At 44.1% G+C, this 23,982-nt stretch overlaps 1 protein-coding gene across 3 annotated transcripts in view; it reads left to right on the top strand.

The window, feature by feature from the left end:
* The window catches only part of Lclat1 (lysocardiolipin acyltransferase 1), a 129,179-nt gene extending 116,212 nt beyond the window's left edge, over nt 1-12,967 (top strand). For all 3 annotated transcript variants that reach the window (XM_052746231.1, XM_052746230.1, XM_052746232.1), the window contains exon 6: nt 9,409-12,967. In XM_052746231.1, the coding sequence (XP_052602191.1) occupies nt 9,409-9,911 (503 nt within the window). In that variant the 3' untranslated portion in view covers nt 9,912-12,967. The remainder of the gene's footprint in view (nt 1-9,408) is intronic.
* The last annotated feature ends 11,015 nt before the right edge of the window (nt 12,968-23,982 follow it).

Here is a 23,982-nt window from a genome sequence, read left to right on the forward strand (position 1 = left end):
TTTACAAAGAATTCAACCCCCAAAGATACAAATCAGGAGAGATCAATTGCAGACTCTTAATGACTTTCAAAAGTTGCTGGGAGACATTTACTGACTATGACCCACATTGGATTAACAACTCAAGAACTAAGTAATTTGTTTCAAACCTTACAAGGTGACAAGGACTTAAACAGTCCAAGAAAATAATCAGCTGGGCTTTTTGAAGAACATTTCCTATGGTGGGATGCCTTGTTCAGCTTTGATACAGGGGTGAGGGGCTTGGTCCTGCCTCAACTGAATGTACCAGGCTTTGCGGACTCCCCATGGGAGGCCTTACCTTTTCAGAGGAGGTGATGGGGTCAGGGAGGGAAGGCTAGGGGGAGCAGGAGGAAGGATGAGAGGGTGGTCTGTGGTTGGTATATAAAATAAATAAATTTCTTAAAAGAAAAAAAAGAATGGGGGCCATCTGAGACTAAGAAGGGCATCAGTGGGAGTGTGAGAACAAGATAGTCTAATCCATGGTAAATAAAATTTAAAACATAATAAAAATGCATTATGTATGCATATAAAAAAGAAAATTATCAGCTGAAGCTGAGAAAGAATTGGCTTTGGTAGGAAAGAAAGAAATTAGAGGATGCACATGTGGATCATTTGGATCCAGAGCTTGATTGCATTCTGGTTATTTTACTTTCTGTGCATTCCCTTGCAGGAATCTTAATGCAGAGAGAAGATAATATCTTAGAATGGATATTTTTAACCACACAAACAGTGAAAACTTAAAAACCTATATAGAAAAGATTTGAGTTGATTCTAAAAGGAAAATTGAGACTTCATCAGTTATCAGGAATAGACCCAGCAGAAATTGTAGTATCTCTTATTAATGCCTAAATTTCCTCTTTGTGCACAGAAAATGAACATTGGCAAGGAGCTTGCAGTAATTTTTTGGGAAAGATTAGCAACAAATATCCCAAAAGCAAGAGATTTCAGTTTATAAAGAGAACTAACTGGATCCTTCCTCACATTGTACAGTGAACACCAATTTCTGGAGCCCCTACATTCTATACTGATGTAAACAAATCAGGAAAGGCAGGTTATAAATCATGAAATTTGAACAAAGTGCCTCAAAGCCCTTATGATTCTGTTCAAAAGTCAGAATTCTATGCCATTCTCATGGTATTATTAGATTTTCCAGAACCTGTTAATACAGTTACTGACCTTTAATATGCAGAAAGTATTGAGGGCAAAGGCATGAGATCCTAAGTGCTTGGATTAAAGGTGTGTGCCACCACTGCCTCGCCTGTATGGCTAACTAGTGGCTTAGCTCCACACTCTGATCTTCAAGCAAAGTTTGTTAGATCACAGACAAAATGGCCATCATGGGGATACCTGTATAAATTAAGACTAACAATGCTCCAATATATATCTCTAGTAAAATGAAACATTTTTTGTATATTATAGCATAGAGCATATTACAGGTATAACACACAATCCTACAGGGCAAGCAGTTATAGAAAGATCTAATTGAACTCTAAAAAGATATACTTAATAAACAGAAAGGGTTAATAAAGACCCCAGAGATAGGTTACATAATGCTTTATTAACTTTAAAATTTCCAAATGCTAATGAAAAAGAATGACAGCTGCAGAGAGACATTGGATAATAGAAAAAGCTACTGAATTAAATCAGCCTGTGTACTTTAAAGATGTGTTGACCTCAGAATGGAAACCAGGATATGTGTTACATTGGGGAAGAGATTTGCTTTTGTTCCACAAGAGAAGAAAAGCTGATGGATACCATCAAAATTAACAGAGACGTCTTGATTAGAAGCCAGCCTGACCACTGAATCTAAATCAATTTATAAAACTAACATACTTTTCATTTGATCAGATATAACTTGCCAGAAGGAAAACTCCCTAAAGTTAGGGTTGAGGCAGGGTTTTGTTTTTGTCTTGCAGGAGAATGAAAGCTTAGGAATCTGAAGACCACTGGACAAATGAGACATCCAAAGAAAAAGGAATCACCCAGAGAAAATGTCCCAAGAAAAGAAGTAAATTGGCCTGTTGGGATATCACATTTCCAACAGGATAAAATTTTATAAATCTTCCCGAATGTTTGTTTCTGCTCTTCTCTTCAGACACATAATGCAAATGGTCTTTTTGTAGTCCCAGGTCAATTAAAAATTAAAGCTGGCTTTGGAGTTGAGCATGGCTCTCTCCTCTAAACCCAAGCATGTTGTTAAAAGAAAAATCTAAAATCTGTCTCATGTCAGAAGAGACACCTCACCTAATATGGGAAAGAAGAAAAACGAAAATAAGGACTATTCTATTGCCACTAACCTCATAACAATCTTTTGGTTTTATTTTGATTCTTTAAAACTCTTCTAAAGGTATAAATAGCTCAAAATTTATAAGATTAATATATTTTAAGCTTTTTGTCATGATTTTATGGGTCATATAGAGTACTAACTCATTCTAGAAAAAGGCTTCATCTAGCATTCTGTACATGATTTCAGGTTTGAGTCTCTATCAGGTAACTAGGAATTAACTTTTTGTACTCAGGATGTAAATAACAAATTATGGTCCTTTAACATCTTTGAGATCTGCTGCATATGACATTTAAAATGTTTAAGATGCCTAACAGCGACTTTTGAAGTCTGCAAAAGGAGACACAAAAGCACTCCTACTTTACCAGCCATGCGCCAGTAGAAGAAAGCGGTATGGTCTTGCAGCAGGAATAGGCATGGGGCTTGTGGACAATGGAGGAAAAGGACACCAGCTAGCAAGGGGTTTGAGCCATGGCCACGTTAATGTAGCAGTGTAATAGAGGAGGGAAGCTGTTTAATACAAGAAGTGAAAAAACTTGTTTTCATCTTGCAAAGAAATGTAAAGATCCATACATTGTAGACACAAGAGAGACAGAAGTACTGAAAACCTCTAACATGAGAAAATTTCTTGATAAAATACAGTTATATTGGAGAAGATGCTATCAATAAAAGATAATATTTGTAAAGATATTTGCAACACAATGTTCAGAGAAATACTGATTTATGATAAGGAGCTTTGCAAATGGAATAAAAGGAATAAAGGACCTGCAGGAAATGAAGCTGCATTCACAGAGAAATAAACCCCACAGTTACTCTCCCTAAATCATGAACACCACAGTTTAGATCTCAGCATCTGCCAAATAAGCCACAAGTTCCCTGCAAATGTCTGTTTGTAGCCCCAGCTCTGAAGGGAGATTTCTGGAGTCTGTCAGCTTCTAGCTGAGACATGAGCCCCAGGTTCAGAGAGAGACCCTGCCTTAGAGGAGCAGGTAGAGAGTAACGCAAGAGGTCAGCTGGCACCTTCTCCTGGTCTCCATTCATAGCCACCCCACCTTCCCACACACAGATAAATGAACTAATTAAAAAGAAAACACTCTTTGGTGGTCAGGTGTCATAAATGTAATGTCTTTGCTTCAAAAAGCTTGTACACGCTTAAGAAATGACACATAACTGAATTTTGAAAACATGCAGAAGTATTAGAAGTACATAAATCCCATAAATGTGTAATGTATAATCAAAGACATAAAAATCAAATCTAAATTGTGTTTCAGAAACTTTCAAAAAATACAGTACAAGCATTAGTAAAATCACACAACAAAGTAAGTTTCTTGTGTGTATTCAAACATTTTGTGGAGTCACTTGCTCATATGTCTGTAGCAAAAATCTCTTAACGTATTTATTTACATTCTTTGATCTAACGTCTCAACATTCTCTAGAAAATCATCATCATTGATTACAAAAATATCTACTTAATGCCATGTGAATGGGAATAATGTATCCGGAAACAAGGGACTTTTGTTCTCCCAAACATTCATCCATAAAACATTTTAGGAAATCTGAAATGACATGGATGGGCAGTATAAAATAGTGCTTCAGTATGGTATAGGGTTGGTTGCTGTATGTCTGTCTTTTGTCCCATACATTTTCAACTTGGGCTGAAAAAAAAACAGTGAATAATGTTCCAAGTAGGACACTATAGAATTTTCTCTAGTTATGAACATGGTGCTGTTGGAGTCTTCATGCCAGTTAGTTTTAAGTGGCTCATGCATTCAAGACGCTCTTCTGCGTGGGTTGACTAGTGCCAGCATGTCGTGGTTTATTAGTACAGTTATGTGTCAGTGCTAGTTCAAGGCAATGGTTGCTTAGTTATGAAACCCAACTTCTGTCCCTGGGGGATGATGAGTTTTCTGTTTGGTTTTTTTAAATATGAAAACAAAAAAATCAGTGGCCTTCAGCTTTTTATTTTAACATAAAACACATCATGGGTGAAAAGTTCCTTTAATAGTTGCTGTTATTTGTAGTTAAATTTATGGATTCAGATCTGGCTAGATTTTATTTAATCAAGATATCAAAATGAAATGGAAAGTTATATTTTGTGTATTTTATACATACTTGGTTATGAAATGGGGAAAGAAAGGGAAATTTGCAGTCTTTGCTAGTTCTCTTTAAGATCCCTGTTGGGAATGTGTATTATTCTGTCATCAAGCTGTACAATTGGATTATGTGCTTTAGTAGGCATGAGCACAATAGCATCCCTTCCCTTTGATACGACTTTAGAGTTCATGAAAGCTTCTTGCAGGTCTTTCTTTTAAGCATACAAATGTGTAAAGATTTGCCAATCTCCTATTCCTGGTGAGCATCTGACATTAGATAGAACTCTTTTAAAGACCATGACTTCAACTTGAGATGATTAGAGACATCCCCTTATGGATATTACATTTGAAAAAATCAATCCTAGTTTTCAACTTCTGTTGGTTATTTAAACATGACTAGAGTATTCAGAATCCCCTAGTGTCTGCCAGAGTTTTGGAAGGAAGATTTGGAAGAGTAAGCGACTGCTTTGTTCCTCCCACTAAAAGAAACAGTTGAGGTCCCAGTGAGCATGACTGTTCTAACGGAGTGCTAGCTTTATACAATAATTCCATCAGGTACAGTATCCAAAACAGAACAGATCTCCATTCTGAGCCCAGTGCAGGATGAAGATAAGTAGACGGCATCCATGTCTGTAATTTAACTCATTGGAAAAGCAGTGAGATCTTTTAAAAATGCTTTCTATTGATGGCAGCTGGGCGTGAGGATGATCTAAAACCTTGCTGATAGCAGAAATATTTTTCCCGATCTCTTCATTGGTGAGTGGAAGCTCATCTCAGCTTTGGACTCTCCCTTTCTTTCTTGTCCTGTATGTGAGCCCAGCCCCTGCAGCCATGCTGTCCCTTTCCCTGTTCCTTATCTCGTGGTCCTGGCTCCCTTGGTGGCACTGGCTCCCTTGGGCTCAAGGGCACAGACCAAGGGGTCTAAATGAAACGTGATACAAAAGTAAGTGCTCTTCTGCCTGCAGGGAACTGGGCTCTCCCACTCTGCAAAACAGTAACTTGTAGCTTTTGTGTTGTCTAGAGACCTTTACTTAATGTAAAGGTTAAAACGCATCAGGACTGTTGACTCTCCTTCCAAAGGCCTTTCTCTTGCCAATGTGTTTACCCATGTCCGAGTCTGGGCTTAAGGAAGCCCTTAAGCTACCTGTGAAGCTCGGGATGTGAATGTCAAGAAGTGTCTTCTTGCCAGCTCCCCTTCCCTTTAATTTATCTTTTTATTCTAAACACTATAATGCTGTTCTGCACTTGCTTGCCATGTAAAAGGGTAATACTTTAATGATACTGAATTATAATAATAGCCTTCCAAAGTGCTAAATCTCACACAATTTCTAAGAGACTTTTAGACTATTGCCCTTTCAGGACCAACAATTTGTGGAATTCAAGTTAGAAATAACAAAATATCGAGAGGTCAACTCAGTCTTAGTAAAGGAAATAGAAGTGTTGTAGTAGATCCTAACATTTATGAACTTCCTGGGTCCAAGAACTCACTCTGCAGTCACCCATTGAATTATTATAACTTTCCAACAAAGAAGGCATAATTAGCTCCCATACTTTCAGATGAGAAGATAAATCACACAAATAGTGATCACATGCAAATTTCTAGACCCTCTTGAAAACTAGGTACTAAAGAGGCAAACACGTGGCTCTTGTTTGAGCATACAGTGGCAGCCGGGTCTCACAGCAGGCAGGGCTACCTGGGCCTTGGCCTTTAGTAAAGGCTCTTCATTAGAGCTGGACACATTGAAATCAGGTATTTCATCAAGAGAAATTACATATTTGAAACAGAAGGAATTCAGGAGAACGCCTTGTAAAACAGCACTTGGAACATTAGTCTTGAGTATGGAAGGTCCTGATTGGCACCCTCAGGGTCTAGACAAACAGAGTAGTGGCAGAGAGGGATGTGAATGCAGTTCTCCGACAAACACCATGATGGTGGGAACTGTTCTGAGAGAGAGAGAGGCTATGGCTTTACCTGGTGGCCTGTCATAGTGATATTGGCATTCACTAACACTTACTGAGCCATGATCGTGAGTGATTTCCTGGATGTCTTATGTAACTCTCAGAACCGTTCAGTGATGTACTTTGTAGACACAAGACCAAATAAGCCTCAGAGAGACTTTGTAACTTGCTCAGGAGGCTTAGCCAGAATTTTGACCCAAGCTGTCACTTCTACAGCGCCGCACCCTCACCCCATGCTCTGCGTGGCATTGAGGCTAGGAGGTCTCTGTCTGAGGTACTGTCACTGTGTCAAAACGTACAACTTATTTACCAAGCATCAGCACCTCATAAACATAAAGGGACACCGCACACATTGTGTGGGAAAGTACTTCAGTTTCTCACTGGAGCAAGGAAGCTACTTTTCTTACAGTTCTGATCATTTCTGACAATCTGTGACTATTTCTTATTAATATTAAGAACCATTTATAAGAGCTGAGGAGCTAGCTTGATGAGTAAAGAGCCCTTACTATGTAAGTATGAGAGCCTAAGTTCAGATCCCTAGCACCTGCTAAAGGCTGGGCATGCTCCTGGGTGCCTGTAACCCACAGCTGGGAAGCAGGGACATACTGATCCTGGGAAGTCAGTGGCCGGCCAGTCTAGCCAGTATGGCAAGCTTCAGGTTCATTAAGTGTCTATGTCAAGAGATAAGCAGAGAGATAGGGAGATACCCAGCATCCGACTCTGGCCTCCATGTGCATCCGCATCCTTACTTGTATACATCAGACACATAGATGAACACTTACGAGAGAAAGACTAGGACATTAAGAATAGGTAGATCCTGCCGGGCGGTGGTGGCGCACGCCTTTAATCCCAGCACTCGGGAGGCAGAGCCAGGCGGATCTCTGTGAGTTCGAGGCCAGCCTGGACTACCAAGTGAGTTCCAGGAAAGGCGCAAAGCTACACAGAGAAACCCTGTCTCGAAAAACCAAAAAAAAAAAAAAAAAAAAAAAGAATAGGTAGATCCAAAGGTTAAATGTGAAACCAGTGCAGAATGAGTAGAAGCCAGAGAGCTACAGAGAGCTGCAGTCTGGTCAGGATCAGAACACTACTGTGGAGATGCCAGTAGCTCCGAGAAGGCTTGGCTGGAAGGAGGGAGCCCCAGGAGTTTTAAAGAGAAATGAAATGTCAACATAACTTTGACTCGGGCTAACTGACATGGTGACCATCTTTTCCTCGCTGTGAGAGAAAGTGGGGAGTTGAGGGCAGAGTTTCGGTCCAGCAGCCAGCAAGCACACTGGCTGTGGCGAGTGGCAGAAGCGAACAGAGCCCGGTCTGTGTGGAGAGCGCGCTAGTACGTTGACTTTCTAGTCAGGGAGAAGGTCCTGTAAAGACAGCAAAGAAACCAAGTCGAAACCTGGTTGTCACCCTAAAGCAAACCGGAGTGTAGCCAAGACTGACAGGTACAGAAGACTTGAACCATTTTTAAGAGTGACGGGTGCAGTTGAAGGAGTGTGGGGCAAATGGCTTTACTTCTTTGCCATTGCTGCTATCGAGGTAAAACTTCAACAGAGTAAAATATTCTCAGTTAGATGCCGTTTGATTCTGATAGAGGCAAACGCTGTGCTGTCACACCTCAGTCTAGAATATTCTTGGTGCTCCCCAGATTTCCTCAGGTGCCTTCTCGGTACTTCCTCCCCATGTAAGAACCACTATTCTGACTGCTGTCGCCACACATGAGTCCTGCCCGCGTCATCTGTTTCTATAAGAAACTCATGTCCTCATCCAGTCTGTTCACTGAAGGGGAGAGAAGACTAGGGGATGGGTACTGTCACAGTACATTATGTACCTGTGTGAAACTGTTTAACAAAGCCCATTATTTTATACAACTAGTAAAAACACTTAAGTTTGTTCACTGAAAATAATGACAACATCCAGAGATAGCACCAACAGTGCTGTGCCCTTGGGCAAAACACTAAGCTTCCCTGGGTCTGTGTGTACTGGGTTCAGTTGAGCGGTATCTGTTGTCTTCTGCAGATCATATAATGCACCAGCTCTCTGACTTCAAAGGCCCCACCATTAGTTCAGTGCTGAGACAAAAACATAAGCCCGACTCCCTCCTGTGTAGTCCCCCTCCTCCAGTGGAGCACATATCACATCAGTTCTTACCGTTGTAGAGGAGTCCCTTCTTTTGGCCCCGCCTCCCCCTCCTTTGGCCCCGCCTCTCCTCTGGCCTGTGTAACAGCCACATTGTTTTGCCCTTGGTCTCCACACTGCTGGTGCTCCACTGCCCCCAAGATGCTCCTCTGCCCATACAGTGTACAGGGGGGCCTACACCATTCCCATGGTGTCCAGTCCACTCCCTCTGCAGAACCTGCTCCTCCCCACCGCATCTGCCATGGCCCCATGGGCCTGTTTGGGATCTTGTGCATACTTGTTCCCCTGATGCTGTTGGGAACATTTTGAAGGACACCAGGGACCATGTTTACCGTGTCTTCGTTGCCAACATCTGGTGTGTGGCTTCAAAAACAACCCTATTAAATACCTACGCACATTGGTGTTTCAGGTCAGGATCAAAGTTGTTTTGCTTGTTGTTTAGAAATGTTCATGTGACTGACAATTTCTTCAAGTTTGTCTCTGAGGTTCCTTTGCAGTAATTATCATTGTCATTTTAAGGTAAAGACGAACACATTTCTATTGTCTTTAATGAGATGAGTGTGTTAACAGTGTCAGTGTAACAAATCTTGTGGCTGAAAGGCTAGCCTATACCCTTTAATCCTATCTCAGCTCCAGCTCACTGTGTGTATCCCTGTAGTTCTAGAATGCAGATTACCATTTCTGGGAATGAACATAATTTCTTTCTAAAGGTCTTTGTGGTAATTAGCAGACAGGAAAAAAGGCTAAAAATGGCTGGTAAATATTGACCTAAGTACCCAGAAACCCTGGTATTTTTAGCTCGTGTTTGTTCACTCTGTCCTGATTCTTCGTGCTCAGGCTTCTGCCTGGCAGAGGGAATCAGCATTACCACCGCACTGACTGTTGCTAAAGCAAAGATGTTTTCATCTTTCCAAATCCTAGGTAAGAACCTCGATGCTGTCCATGACATCACTGTGGCATATCCTTACAACATTCCTCAGACTGAGAAACACCTCCTGCTTGGAGACTTTCCCAAGGAGATCCACTTCCATGTCCAGAGGTATCCAATCGACACCCTTCCCACATCCAAGGAGGACCTTCAGCTCTGGTGCCACAAGAGGTGGGAAGAGAAGGAAGAGAGACTGCGGTCCTTCTACCAAGGAGAAAAAAACTTTCACTTTACTGGGCAGAGCACAGTTCCACCTTGCAAGTCTGAGCTCAGAGTCCTTGTGGTCAAGCTGCTCTCCATACTGTACTGGACCGTGTTCTGCTCTGCAATGTGCCTGCTCGTATATTTGTACAGTCTTGTTTGGTGGTATTTCATAACCAGCATCGTGTTTTTCGTGCTGCAGGAGAGAATATTTGGTGGACTGGAAATCATTGAACTTGCATGTTACCGCTTTTTCCACAAGCACACACATTTAAATTCAAAGAGAAACAAGTAAGCCTGCCGGTCACATTTACATGTGAAACCCTAGGGGCGTTATGGAAATGCACAGCCTTTGTAAACCAAGATGAGTTCTGCATGACTATGTCAAATGTTTCTTACTATCATCATCCTTTGTTAAAGATATTTTGCACTTAATTTTGTGGGGGAAATATTGCTACAGTTTCTTTAAAACCTCTGAATGTAATTCCAATGCTGCATATGTAGCAGGGTCAATCGCTGTGAATAACTCGGGCCACAATATTAGCAACAATCAGCAAGCTGTTGAGACAAGATGGCAAGCTTTTCTGAAAGGGTCAACCCGCTTCTGACAGGCTGCCAGCCCAGGGACAGGCCTGGCACCATGAACATGGGCTCCAGCATGCGGAGGCAGGTGGTAGCCTGGCTTCCCCATGGGCACGGTCTTTATCCTTTTCCAGCAGTCAAACTGAAATTGTCGTGTCCTAAACTGATCACCATTTCATAGGGAGCCCTCCATGGCTCATGGTCTCCTGTGCTGAATGAGACAGCAGGAGACCCCTCTTCCTCCCTGGGAAGTCACACCTGCACTCTGGTTAGGAGCACCTTCAGGCTCTCCATGTGGGTTTTCAAGGTCAGAAACTGGTTCAGCTTGCGCTTAGCAGGTGTAACTTCATCTTCAGTGTGAACGACACATGTAAAGATGTGCTAGAAGAACATTCTGGTATTTCAGACACAAACTGTCTTATGAAATACTTTTTTAGAACCTACACACAATGGAAGGCAGGTATGTCCTGTGCATGTAGGGTGTCCACCTTTCGCCATTAGAGCTACAACAAAAATGCCCGCAGACAGGAAGGCATAGCCAAAGCCCCCAAGCCTTGATCAACTTTACTCTTAAAACCAAAAATGCTAACCCAGAAAGAGCCCTTTCAATGATAGCAAGGACTTCCTCTCTAATTCTCAACAGTAACATTTAAAGCCACACTGACCAACTGTTTATCACATCATCCTGTCATCTGGAAGCAGAGAAGACCCAGCAGACCCATAGCACCAGTGCCCTGGGTGAGAGAAGCATGTGGCCATTGTTTCCACTGAGCTGCATGGTCCTGGCTTTTGTGACGGGGGACACAGAGGCACATAAAATAGTTCAGCTGTTAGCAAACCTGTCACCCCACCCCGGGCAGTCTGAACAGCTGTCACTGCCCTGTGTCCTCAGACAGGAATTCACCTTCCTGCTCAGCTCACCAAGCACATTCTTGAGGAAGCCCTGGTGGGGACAGAACACCGTCAGCGTATCATGTTTGTTTGGTTCTTTTGGAGTTTGTGTGTATGTTTCAGTGGGAGTGTTAAGTGGTGCCTCTAGTGAAACACACCAGCCTGTAGTTAACCGCTCCACCAGAGCTCATTTGAATCCTGCCCGGAGCTCACTAATTAGTTCCTGTACACATCTGCTCTCAGCACAGCTGTGTGACTTTATAGTTTCTAAGGGTAAAAACACACAAAAAAGAACTTTTTTTTTTCTTTCTCTTAATGAGAAAGACTTCTAATTTTAAGTTTTTCTGTGACTTCCATGGATCAAATTTGAACATGGAAATAGCTAACAATTAAAATTACTTTTGTTCCCCAGGTAAAAGAGCAAAGCTGCTCTCTCTGCCCACAGCACCTGGGATCAGGCAGCAGTGATGTCCATCTCATTGTGTGCCCTCAAACTCTTTACCTCTTGTTCTCCCTTAAACAGGAAGATCTTCCTCCTCGTTTGATCATAGAAAACATGCTTAAGGTAGAAAATACCTTAACTTTATCATCTACCCCAAATTCATAATTCCGAGTATGACATTAAAACTAGAGAGATTGCTTTAAGAGATTTTTCTCCAACAAGAAATCCCCTTTTAAATAAAAGTTTTTAAATTATAATTATTTGTTCTTACCTATTTAGTATGTTAAAACCTTTTATTTAACTTAAAATATATACACACATATATACATATATGTGTGTATATATACATATATAATGATTTTGAGCTTACAACTGCTTTAAATCAATCCTTGATGGTTGTCAGCCAGAGCTTCTAGCAGCTGGCAGCCCTGCTCCCTGTGATAGTGAGCCTAAGGGACCGAAATGCTCACCTCACTAGTTGGCTAGTTGACCCCATTCTGAGAGATTTTAAGTACAGTAGTTGTGGGTTATTTACAATGTTAACCATTTCACTTTAAAATATGAACCAATAAAAAGGGGAGCTGGCTAAGTGCTGAGTTCCCACACTAGGTATCTTTGAAATAAGCCCAAGGAATCCTGACCCTTAATCAGGCAACAATAGGGAAGGCTGAAAACAAAATGAGTAAACACCCGAAAGAACTCATCACTTAAGACTCACTAACATCCTGCCTCTGTGTGCTCTCAGAACATACACGAGGAAGAATTAGCATCTCCCACTCATGTGCTCTAATGGTGGTCACTCCACATGAAGATCAGATATTGGTAGCCAAGCCTGAGTTCTGCAGACAGACAGATTCCCATTTCACCGGCTCTCAAGCTCTGGCCCAACAGAGATGCTCCAGTACAGTCACAATAAGGACTAGTGGCGGGGGAGCCTGTTGGCATTAAATTGTTTACATTTCTTTATAAAATAATGTGCTTTCGGTGCCTTAGTTACAGGTCCCTTTCTTTTCCTGTTCCAAGAATTCTATAATGTGTTCTCAGATAAAGTCTCTCCTTGTTACTCACTAGGAGGAAAAATGGTATCTCCATCCTGGCCCCTGGTTGCCAGAAACAAAACACTATATTGTAACTTGGAGAAGAGCGCTGGGTGCTGAGCTGGCGGCTGCCTTGGAGTTCTTCACTCTAAGATGAACATGGCTTGGCCGAGCGATGGACTTCAGACTAGATAAGGCTCTGAAGGTGTCTTGTAACCTACCTTAAATTTTTGTTTCAGAGACTTGGTTTTGGTACCTCGTTTTCTAAAAAGATGATTATCTGGAGAACACCAGGTTTGAAAAACAACTCACAGAATGGCCTTAGCGTTCAGTGTCCACTGGAATGCTTGTGAGGTGTTGTCTGTAAAATGCATCCAGAATAAAGTGGGGTGAACGACACTGTTCAGAGCTGTTGTGATTCTATTTTGACAGGAATGACGGACATGAAAGGTCCTAGTGCTGTTGTTTCCCAGATTGTCCTGGGCTTAAGGAGGAACTGAGGATTAGGACTCCCACGGGTGTTAAAGAGTGGTCTAATACAGAATGCATTATTCCCTGATTTAGAGAGCTGGGGGTGAGAGACACTTGAACTCCTGCCCCAGTGTCAAGATGACCTGTTTTCCTCAGGACAGTTATCGGTTACACAAGTGTGGGACACAGGTTCTTCAAGGAAAAGGGCACGAGGACTCTGTCCCTCCCTCGCCTCTGCCTGGGAGGAGAACTCCGAACGCCAGTCTCAGACCCCAGTGTGACAGGTGCACAAAGAACATCCTTAGCTAAGAGCACACAGCACCAGGGAAACCGTCTTTGGCCCTCCAAGGAGCGCTTTGTGTGCCAGCCATGATGTTCCCTGGGGAAAAAGGCACATGGGCCAAAAGAGTGTCAACCTGGCCCTAAGAGCGCTGGTCCCAAGGAGTGGGACTTGAGAAGAACATGGACTAAGGCCCCACTCACACTCAATTCGCCCATTTTACTGAAAATGGATTTCTGATGTGGGGACCTCAGATGCCAACTGTGGACACAGAAACGGCCTCTGTAGTGCGTTCTAAATACAGAGTTACTAAAGAGACCATTTGTATTCTCCCGCCTGGTGGACCTCACACAGGATCCCCATGGCAACATGATACATGCATCCTCTGGGCTTAAGTCTAGTAAGAAAGAACAAGAGAGGTTGTCTTCTCGTGGGCCACATAACTCTAAATCCGGGACTCATTCCTGGATCCATCACCGTGTGGGTCACGTCCCCGAGTTACTAGACATCCTCTGAATCTGGGGAGAGGACACATTCTCCTGGATTACAAGTACTGGGGGCTGGCGGGAGATGCATTTTAGGAAAACCAAAGAGAATTTTATTGAGAATAGCACATTTGTGATGGGTGGCAAACTGACCGACCACAAATGTCCACCTATGACACTCAAATCCGCCAGAGTAGGTGGGCGTGCAGTACTCTCAGGCCCCCCATAGCGAGAGTCATTGAGAAGGCTGACAGCATTTTGTATCAACAGTGGCTATATATGTGGGAAGTCAAAGACTCCCTAGAGCTGTATGTGGAGAGTCTCATCAATAATTCGTCAGCCTGGGTTGAGCATGGAGGCTCATGCTTGTAATCCCAGCACTTGGGAGACAGAGGCAGGAGGATCACAAGGTTAAGACTAGTCTGAGCTACATAATGAGTCAGCTTGGGTTACATAGCAGGGCCCTATCTCAAAAAGGGATATCAGTGGGGGAGGAGGTCTGGGGAGAGAGAAGATGGCTCAGGCAGTGAAGTGCTTGATTGGCAAGCACAAGTACCTGAGTTCAATCCCCAGAACCCACATTAAAAAAACAAACAAACAAACAAAAAAACCAATATGGGACACCCACTTGTAATCCCAGTGCTGGGGAAGCCAAGACTAGGTTCCCTGTGGTTTGCTAGCCAGACAGCCCTAACCTACTGAATGAGCTCTTAGCCAATGAGAGACCCGAGCCATCTCAAGAAAGGGAAACAGCCCCTGAGGAGCTACACGTTTCTCTTTTGCCTTCCACACATGAACTTGTATGCGCATGCACACACACTCACATGCACAGAGAAGGAATTAAATGAGTCCACCTGCATAGCTCACCGATTGCCTCCCTGAAGACCACCCAGATTCAAGCATCACAGCACTGAGCAGTTTCCTTCCTGCAGTGGTAAGTTTGCTGAGATGGAAATACTGCAGCGTTGCAGGGCCGGAGTGGCGTACGCCTTTAATCCTAGCACTCGGGAGGCAGAGCCATGTGGATCTCTGTGAGTTTGAGGTCAGCCTGGTCTACAGAGTGAGATCCAGGACAGGCACCAAAACTACACAGAGAAACCCTGTCTCAACACCCCCACCCCCACCCCCCAAAAAAGAAAAAGAAATACTGCAGTGTCAGTGACCCTCGCTGTTGCCTGGTGTGCAGACTCAGAATCTTATAGAATTGCTCATTCCTTCCGCTCGAGCCTAGACATGCAAGCTTTCAACATGCCTGTCTTTCAGAATAGCCTTTCCTTGTGTTTATCTCTCTACACCTGTATGACACTCTATCTGAGCAAGCCTGGCCAGGTTCTTCCCACATTGCTCTCAACTCCCAGGACCCACTGACCTCAGCACCACACCATTTGAATCACGCAAGTCCCCTTCTCAGTCCCCCAGGGCTTTTTAATGGCTATTGCACAGACCCATTCTCTTCTACCTAGCCCACGGTCCTTCCAACTGGAACTCGTTATTCTCAGGCTTGTTCTGCCCTGGGAAGCCTTTCAATCAGCATGGGTGCTCAAAGCCTGCCTGAGCTCCCAGACCTCATCACATCCACTTGACTTTTCCAGTACCTAGGAAACTGTTTCCCTAACCCTGAGACCTAGCATATCTCAACTGACTCCCAGAAACCTCCCCGATCAGTCTAGCTGGACAATCCTTCCCTGCAGCACTGTCCTCCTGTGTCACACACTATCTTAGGTCACAGTTACTTTTTAGTCTTACCCACCTCCACTGTGGTACAAGCTTCTGGAGAAAGCCTAGATAAGGGCGCCTCACATTTTTCTTACGGCAAACCATTGAGCCCAGCCATGCTCATTTGCACAATCCATTCTTCATGGTAACCTTTTTTTGGAAGTCATTCACAAAGCCTCTGTACCAAACAGGGTGAGTACAGAGGTTTATGGGTCCAAAATGGAAAAAAAACAATTGAGGCTTGGAAGTTCATTGATTTCTGCCAATATTTTAGGTAGAAAGCCAGACATGGTGGTGCACGTCTTTAATCCCAGCAATCGGGAGGCAGAAGCAGGCAGAGTTAATTTGAGGCCAGCCTGGTCTACATAGTGAGTTCCAGGACAGCCAGAGCTACAGAGTGGCACCATTTCAAAAAACCACATGTAAATTTTTTCTAACACACACACACACATACACACACACACACACACACACACACACACACACACACACACAGAGACTAATAAAATATATACATATATTCTAACAAATATATATACATATATATTCCAACATATATACATATATATTTTAGCAAATATATACATATACACACATTTGTTTTAGATATATATGTATATTGGAAAATCATTTTTGATTGACAGTATGTGTTACCAAAATATACTAGGATCTGAATTATTAAAAGTAGAAAAGCCAGCTCAAAATGTATACCTGTGAGAAATACTTCTAATTTATCTCCCCATCTTCCATCCTCACCCCTGAAGGAAAATTCATCACTAATTAATATCTGCATTGACTCCAGTCCCACAGTCTTCCTTCTAGAAACCTGTTCCTCAAACACACTGCCCTAAACAGCATGAGATGTTACACACTGCTCTTCACTCTGGCTCTGAGGATGTAAAACTTCAGTGTCTGGGGGATTGATGAAATCATCCCTGGTTCCTGTAATTACATCACCAGGTTCTATGCAGGAGCCCGAAGCTGGGAGTTATCTCCAGGATATCACATTAAGTGAAACAAGAAAGGAGATGGATACACACAGCTATGCTACCCTTTATCAGAGAAGACCATCCAGATATAGTAAGGGACTGAGCTGGGTGGGACATGCCTGTGTTCTCAGTCCCGCAGAGCCAGAGGCAAGAAGATCAAGAGTTTAAGGTCAGGCTTGACTACATAAGGATACCCTGTTAAAACACCGTACCAAAACAAAAGGTGAAGCTGGAAGGTGCCTCAGAGGTTAAAAGCCCTCAAAATGCATGGCATCCTGAGTTTGCTACCTAGGACCTACAAGCTTGAAGAAGAGAACTGACTCCTGAAAGCTGTCCTCTGATCTCCATACATACACGGTGGCTTACACATGTGTGCATGTACACACACGATTTTATTCAAAAAAAAAAAGTGATACGACATAAGCTTATATCAAAAATTAGAAATAATATAAATCAAGGTAAAATGGCTACTGTCTCGGTCTGCTTATTGTCATATCAAAATACCACAAACTGTGAGGAGCCGGTATTTCTCAAAGGTCCCACGCTGGGAAGTCCTAAGTTGAGGCACCTGCAAAGGCATAGTCTAGTGAGGGGAGCCTGGTTTCATAGACGACTATTGCCGTGTTTTCACATGTCGTGTCTTCACATGTCCCCTTCAGAAGACACCTCTTTTATATGACGGTAGTTAATACTAATCCTGCTCATTAGTCCATTTAGGCAACCTAACAACCTTCAGGAGGTCCGACCTCCTGACATCATCACCCTGGGGCTGTGCACATGAACATTCAGACCCCAGTGGCTATGCTTGATGAGGGGTGGAAAGCCCCAACAGTAAACAGTAAATGTGATAAAGACAGAAGAACTACCAGAAGATTAAAAAAAAAAAAAAAGCAAACCACTGAAACTGTTTTATCTTTATATTGTTAGTAATTATATATAGGCTTATTCTCTGAAAGTGTCACATTTGTTATAGTTGGGATGTTACCAGGAACCAAAATTTTCAGTATAAAAGATACAAAAACATAAAGCAATTATGTAAAACCCCTATAATCCTAAATGTTTCTTTAACAACAACAACAAAAAACTAAAATAAAAACCCAACCAACAGAAACAACAAACCATTTGTGAGCGCTAACGCTCTCCATTGGAAAGGCTCAGAATTAATAACCAACCAGTAGCAATGGCCCCCAGCATCCTCGTGCCCAATTCTGGAAAGCTATTTTTCCAGTAAAAGAGAGCAGGGTTCCAGGACACATGGCTGCACCTAGCTTAGACACACAGGTGAGCGGTGGGGTTGTTTTGAAATACCGAAAGCCAAGGAAGTTCTCAAAGACCACCAAGGCCAAGTCACAAGAACTGGGGGATCAAACGCAAGAGGCTCCTACCGCCACAGAGAAACAGCTAGAACAATGGTACAGTAACAGAGAAGTGGAAATATAGGAGATGGAGTCAAAACCAGGAAGGTATGACACTCCACATTAGTTACGCTCATTTGGACAGTCTGGGTGACCCATTCATTATTGTGAAAACTGCCCTATGATGGCAGATAAAACGGCAGATAACTCAGCATGCTGGTTCTCTTTTCTATATGAACTATGCCTCAAGCTCAACCGTCAGGGCAGCAAATCTTCTTTCTGTAAAGATGTGCTCCATAGAAATAAACCCACATATCTAAGGTCAGAAGCAACAAGAATGCTTAGTGAGGAAAAGGACATTATCTTCATACTGGGAAAACTGCATATCCCCCTGCCAACCACACACACACACACACAACCAAAACACAAACAAAAAACCCACAATAAAACCAGACCCACACCTGACCCCTGATTAAAGACTTCTACATAAAACATCTGAAACTGTCAACGAGAAGCAGAGGTTATGGCATTGATCTTGGCAATGGTTTCTCAGACATGACATGCTCAGGCAACAGCGTCGGAGACGGTCAGTCAATCAACAGAACGAAAAGGCAGCCTGCAGAGTACGGGAAAATATTCACAAGCCACATATTTGGTAGGGGACGAGTTTTCAAAATATTTAAAGAATTTCTACAACTCAATAGCGAAATGCTTTGTGACCCAATTTAAACTCAGAAACGGTCCTTGAGCAGACGTTTTTCCAGCCACAACAGATGACAGGCCAGCAGCATATGAAATGATACCAATGTCACGTCAGGAACGCGCAAATCAAAAGTATAGTAACCGTCCCCTCACAGTTGCAAAGATGGAGGAATTTCAGCTCATGAACTCAGTTAGTGGGGATAAAAATTACAACCATCGTTGAAAGCAACATGGAAGAAATTCCTTTAAAAAAATTAAAAACAAGACTCCTATAATCAATCTCACAACCTCCCTCTGCAAATATATTCAAATAACTGAAATAAAAAAAGATATTGAGAATAGCATTGTCTACTGTGGCCAAAATAGGGAAGTCAGCCCAAACACGATAACAAAACCCTTGATGCAGATAATACGTAGCTATTCTGGAATTTTAGCCATTTATGGCAACATGAGTAAACTTGAAAGACATTATGCTAAGTGAAATAAACAGGTCAGAAAACGTAAATGGAATTTCCTCCATCTAGTAAGTCTCATAAATGCTACATAAGTTTTAAAAGTTTTGTAACTTACCGTGAGTGGTTTTGAGTAGGCCTTGGAAGCAATCGGGGGTTGAGTTTGAACAGTTGCAGCAGGACTGGCCAGCGTGTGGAGCAAGTCTTTCCTGCCTCGGTTATCTGCCCAGAGGACACCACAGAGAGGCTTGGCGATCTTCTCCAGTGAGCTGCTGGACCCCAGATTATCAGGAACCTTCCAGCCAAAACACCAGCCCTTCAAAAGGAACAGGCAGAGGGAGGCCCATGGAACACATGTTAAACCCATGGGCTCGAACCCACCAATAGAACCTCTGAAAGGCTTCCCCCAGCAAGCTCTCCCCAGATGCTCCTCTACCGCCTCAACAAGGGCTGAGATTTGTAGAAGTGGACAGGGGCTGGATCAGTGGTGGGGCAAGAGTGCTTGCACTCCATTCTGGCCCCAAGCCCTGTCTCTACTTCCTTCCCCCAAGACCAGTGCTCACAAAATCTGCTGCACCTGTCCCACGGTAACACTGGAAACACCCCCAGCCATGCTCCACCCCCCAGTAGTCTTTAAAGGGTCAGGTGGGCAGCCTGGACCCCAGGGTTTTTTCAAGCTTTTCAGCTGACTCCAATTAAGAGTGGACTCTGCTGTTCTCAGCTGTCAGAAATGAGGCTTCCACTCTCGGGCCTCGGGCCCCTTGTGTATAAAATGAGCATGGGGCCTTAGATGTTGTAGGAGCAACGTGTGATGCGCAGGTTGACTTCATTTGTAAATATTTTAAGCGTTACTAGCTGTGGGGTGTTGGCTTGGAACCAAGAGGAAGCAAAGATGGACATGCTGAGTTCTTTGCCCCTCACACCCCTTACGTTCACTCCTTCCTTCAAAACTGGAAACCAACAAGCCAAACCAAAAAGAAAAAACCACACTGTTTATGAAGTGCCACCTTCCAGGGTATATAAAGCCAGCTGGACAGAGATGAACAGAGTAAATCAGAGATGGCGCTCTATGCCAAGGCTTAGCGGACTCTGGTGCCAAAGTTTGTGTGCAGGCCGGGCTGAAGGTCCTGTGTCCCCAGCTGGTGAGCAGAGGCCATCAACACAGACACCACAAGGCTACCTCCCCACTGCCCAGAGTGTCACAGACAGAATGGTTTCCAGAAACCATCATCAACTGTCAGATGAGCACAGTCTGTTTCCCTGTGGCCACTTACGTCCCTCTTGATTGAAACCAGGGCATTTTTGGCTCGTTACAGACATTTTGTCCCAGGGGTTGGCTGGAGAGAGAACATCCCTCTCCTCTTCTACTCCTTTATTCTGGAAGATTGAAAGTCCCACTGGAAATGCCCTTTACTGAGCAGCCACTGTCAAGGACTGGAGGGCAGACTCCGTCCCCCTGCCCCGCCTCTATTGGGTTCAAGCAGTAGGCCAGAGATAGCAGTGGGCTATTGACCATGGTGAACAGGGGCTCACGAGAGTTTGGGTCTGCAGCCTGGAGACAGCAGACTCTAACCACCAGCCAGGCCTTGAGGGAGATAGAGCTCGTTGTGTAAAGGAGAGGAGCTTGGGAAGAGCTGAGAAGGCCTTCCCTCTGGTCCCTGCCCTGCCTGGAGAGGAATTCATTCCTCTCCAGGTTGCCCTAAACCACTGTATCAGCTGCCTGGGGAAGCAACAGAGCCACCATGTTGAGGAGGTTGCTGTGGGAACAGTGGCCAGAGACCAAGGAGAGACTGCATGGGAGCTAACCTGGGCAATCACCAGGGTCTGCCTGTACACCTGGTTCAACGTGCAGTCATCACCGTCTCAAAAGCTCTAATAGTACTTCAGCAAAGGCCGTCCCTTTTCCACTGAGCCCCAATTCCCTTTTCCACTGAGCCCCATGATTCATATCATCAAGTCTATGCTGGCTGCTATTGGAGAATTGGGAAAGTCTGGTCGTGAATTGAGATCCTAACCTCCCGCTGTTCATGGCCATCACCTGGGATGCTTGGGAAGCACATACATCTACCCCACCCACGCCCCACCCTCAGAAGAAGCCACGCACCTCCCCACATGATTCTCACACACATCAGATTGGAGGACGGGGGTTCCAAGCAATGCCTCTCCAACTCGGGGTGGGTAGCCTTTGAGAAGTCCTGCTGGGTTGTGGCACCGCTGCTCCAGGGATGCCCTAGGGGCAGCCCCGTAGACAGTCCAGTGCCCGTCCACTGCCCACGAGACCTGAGGACAGAGAGGCCAGATCTGATTTCTCTGTGAGACATGTTAGGGCTCTAGATACACTCTGTCCCCTCTAACTCATTCAAACTAAAAAGCAAAGGCACAAACAAAAGCCCACAGAAGGTCTTGTTTTACTACTGACTCCTTAAGCCAGAGGCTAAGATGCCTTTGGATTGACCAACGTACACCACTTCTTTTCCCTCCAACCATAGTGGGATGCAAGAGAACAGCTATGTCTCCTGGTTGGAATGAATCTGCTGTCCCTGAACCCTAGAGACAGCGTTACAATGACACTTTTATCACAGCCCCATTCAAAGTGGATTTATTAGCCATTTTAAATGTCCCAAGCTTTAAAAAAAAATGTATAAACAAGTCAGATTTATTTTCAATATACTCGTTATTTTTTTTTTTTCTAATGTGTGAAGTACACTGCCCGCCTGTGTGTGTTCCGGGAAGTCCTTCTGTGTTTATTTGTGTGGAATTCATCAGGGATGATGAGTCTGCTTTCCCAGCACTGAGCCGAGCCTGAGCTGGGAACAGGCTCTTGAAGGCCACAGCAGGCTTTACTGAGAGGCAAGGTGATTGATGGAGGCTTCCCACTCGAGCAGTATCCAAAGGCTTTGGGAGGGGTAGAGTGCAGCTCTCTGATTTTTTTTTCAGTTGTTACAAACCACTAGCAAAAGGCTTACATTCCTTGTTCTACGCATGGTGGTTTCACCCTCCCTCCGTTCACTTTCATGCTGACCCAGGTAAAGCTTTCAGGTTCAGAATCCTGCCTCCTACCCTCAGCCGGTGTCTACTCCAACATCACGGCCGAGAACAAACATGCTGTGGATGATGTTTGTAGCTGAAATTTTCCTGTGTCCTGCACAGTTCACAGCCGCTCAGTCCCAAGTAAACACACAGAGGCTTATATTAATTAAAACTGCTTGGCCATTAGCTCAGACTTCCTACTGACTAGCTCTTACACTTAAACTCAGCCCATTTCTGTTAATCTACATGTCGCCATGTGTTCCATGGCGTTACCTGTGTGCCATTACATGCTGCTCCCTGGATGGTGGGCTGGCGTCTCCTGACTCAGCCTTCCTCTTCCCAGAATTCTTCTTGTCTGCTTTTCCTGCCTATACTCTCTGCCTGGCTACTGGCCAATCAGCATTTTATTTATCAACCAATGAGAGCAACATACATTCACAGCGTACAGAACTATAGTCCACAGCAGATGTTTCTGATGTTCCAGGCAACCTTGGAGAATTGAAAGAAGTATTCTACACTGGCAAAAGTCTCCACCCTAGAGCAGACCTCTCTGAGGTTAGGGGTACCTAGGATGGATGTTGCCTGCTTCTGTCACCTTCCTCTAAGGAACCTTCTTTTCCGTGGACCCTAGCCCTGGTGACGGCGCTGGGTTCTGCTGCCCCAGCTTCCTGTATTTCCTTTACCACTCACACCACAGGTAAACTTTGGAGACCAGCATGCTTTGCCACACCTGAGTCGTATATGCAAGTTGCCATCCTCAACAGAGAGGCAAGGTCCTAAGGGCTGTGGGTAGAATCCAGCTTTACTGAAGGCAGTCCCATGTCATGGAGGGAACACAGACCCTGAGCATGAAGGTCAATCTGGATTCTACACTATGGGCTTGGCAGAGCTCAGGGCTCTTTAACCTTCCTGAGCCTCAGTTTCCCTAGCTGGAAGATTGGGATTGATAAGACCCAGCCTTAGGGTTATGGTGTATATACAGTAACCATAAATATATGAAACACACAGTACATGGTGAGTGATGAAAACATACCATTGCCTGCCTTTTAGCATTTGAACTAGCACAGGGCTGTTGACCTTCATATGCTTCTCAGTGAACGTCTGGAAGGGGCACAGTGTAGAGCTTTGTGGGAGAGATACATGTGCTCTCAAGAGAGTGGCCTGTGGCCAGTTTTCCAGCCAGCTCTCTGTTGCCTCATTAAGAAGCCCCTGTGGAACGATGCTCTGGGACGGGTCTTCTGGGCCATCCGCTCTAGTCGCTTCAGGACACAGATGGGAGCGGAGAGCCATGGCACATAAAGGCATTTGCCAAGTCTACCCAGAGCTAACTCAAATGGCAGAGCTGGGCCTGCAGCTCAGGATTTCTGGGTCTTAGACATCTGGTCTCTTGGCCAGCCTTCATTTGGGCTTAGAAGAGCTGAACCGAAGAGGACAAGGGGATTGAAGTCCCCAGCTAGCTTCAGATCTCAGTGCCAGGCTGTCCAGATGAGGCCTGAAGAACCGTTTCGAGATTTATTCTAGCCCCAAGCTTCCTGCAAAAGTCTACATAGCTCCAGGTTGGTCTAAAATTTGGGCTCGTGCCTTCTTTTCCACCTGCTTTGTGCCTGTCCAGAGTTCTGACCCAACAAGCACACACAGGGTCCTATAGACAGATGGAGACGGCAGAAGAGAGGGATCTCTTCAAAAGCCATCAGGGATGTAGACAGCATACACTCACAGGGTTTCTGTTCAGTTCCTTCTAAACAATAGAAGTCGTGTCATAGTGATGAGATAGACATGGGCAAGAAGATATTACAATTTTGTTGGACAAGCCGAGTGTCACATGCAGCTCTACACGAGAACACCCCAGTGTCCCCTCATCTGAAGGTGTGAGGACAAGCTGAGTGTCATATACAACTCTACATGAGAACACCCCAGTATCCTCTCATCTGAGG

Source organism: Peromyscus californicus, unplaced genomic scaffold (assembly GCF_007827085.1).
Source record: "Peromyscus californicus insignis strain IS unplaced genomic scaffold, ASM782708v3 Scaffold_1__1_contigs__length_55948999, whole genome shotgun sequence".
In the NCBI taxonomy this organism is placed as follows: Eukaryota; Metazoa; Chordata; class Mammalia; order Rodentia; family Cricetidae; genus Peromyscus; species Peromyscus californicus.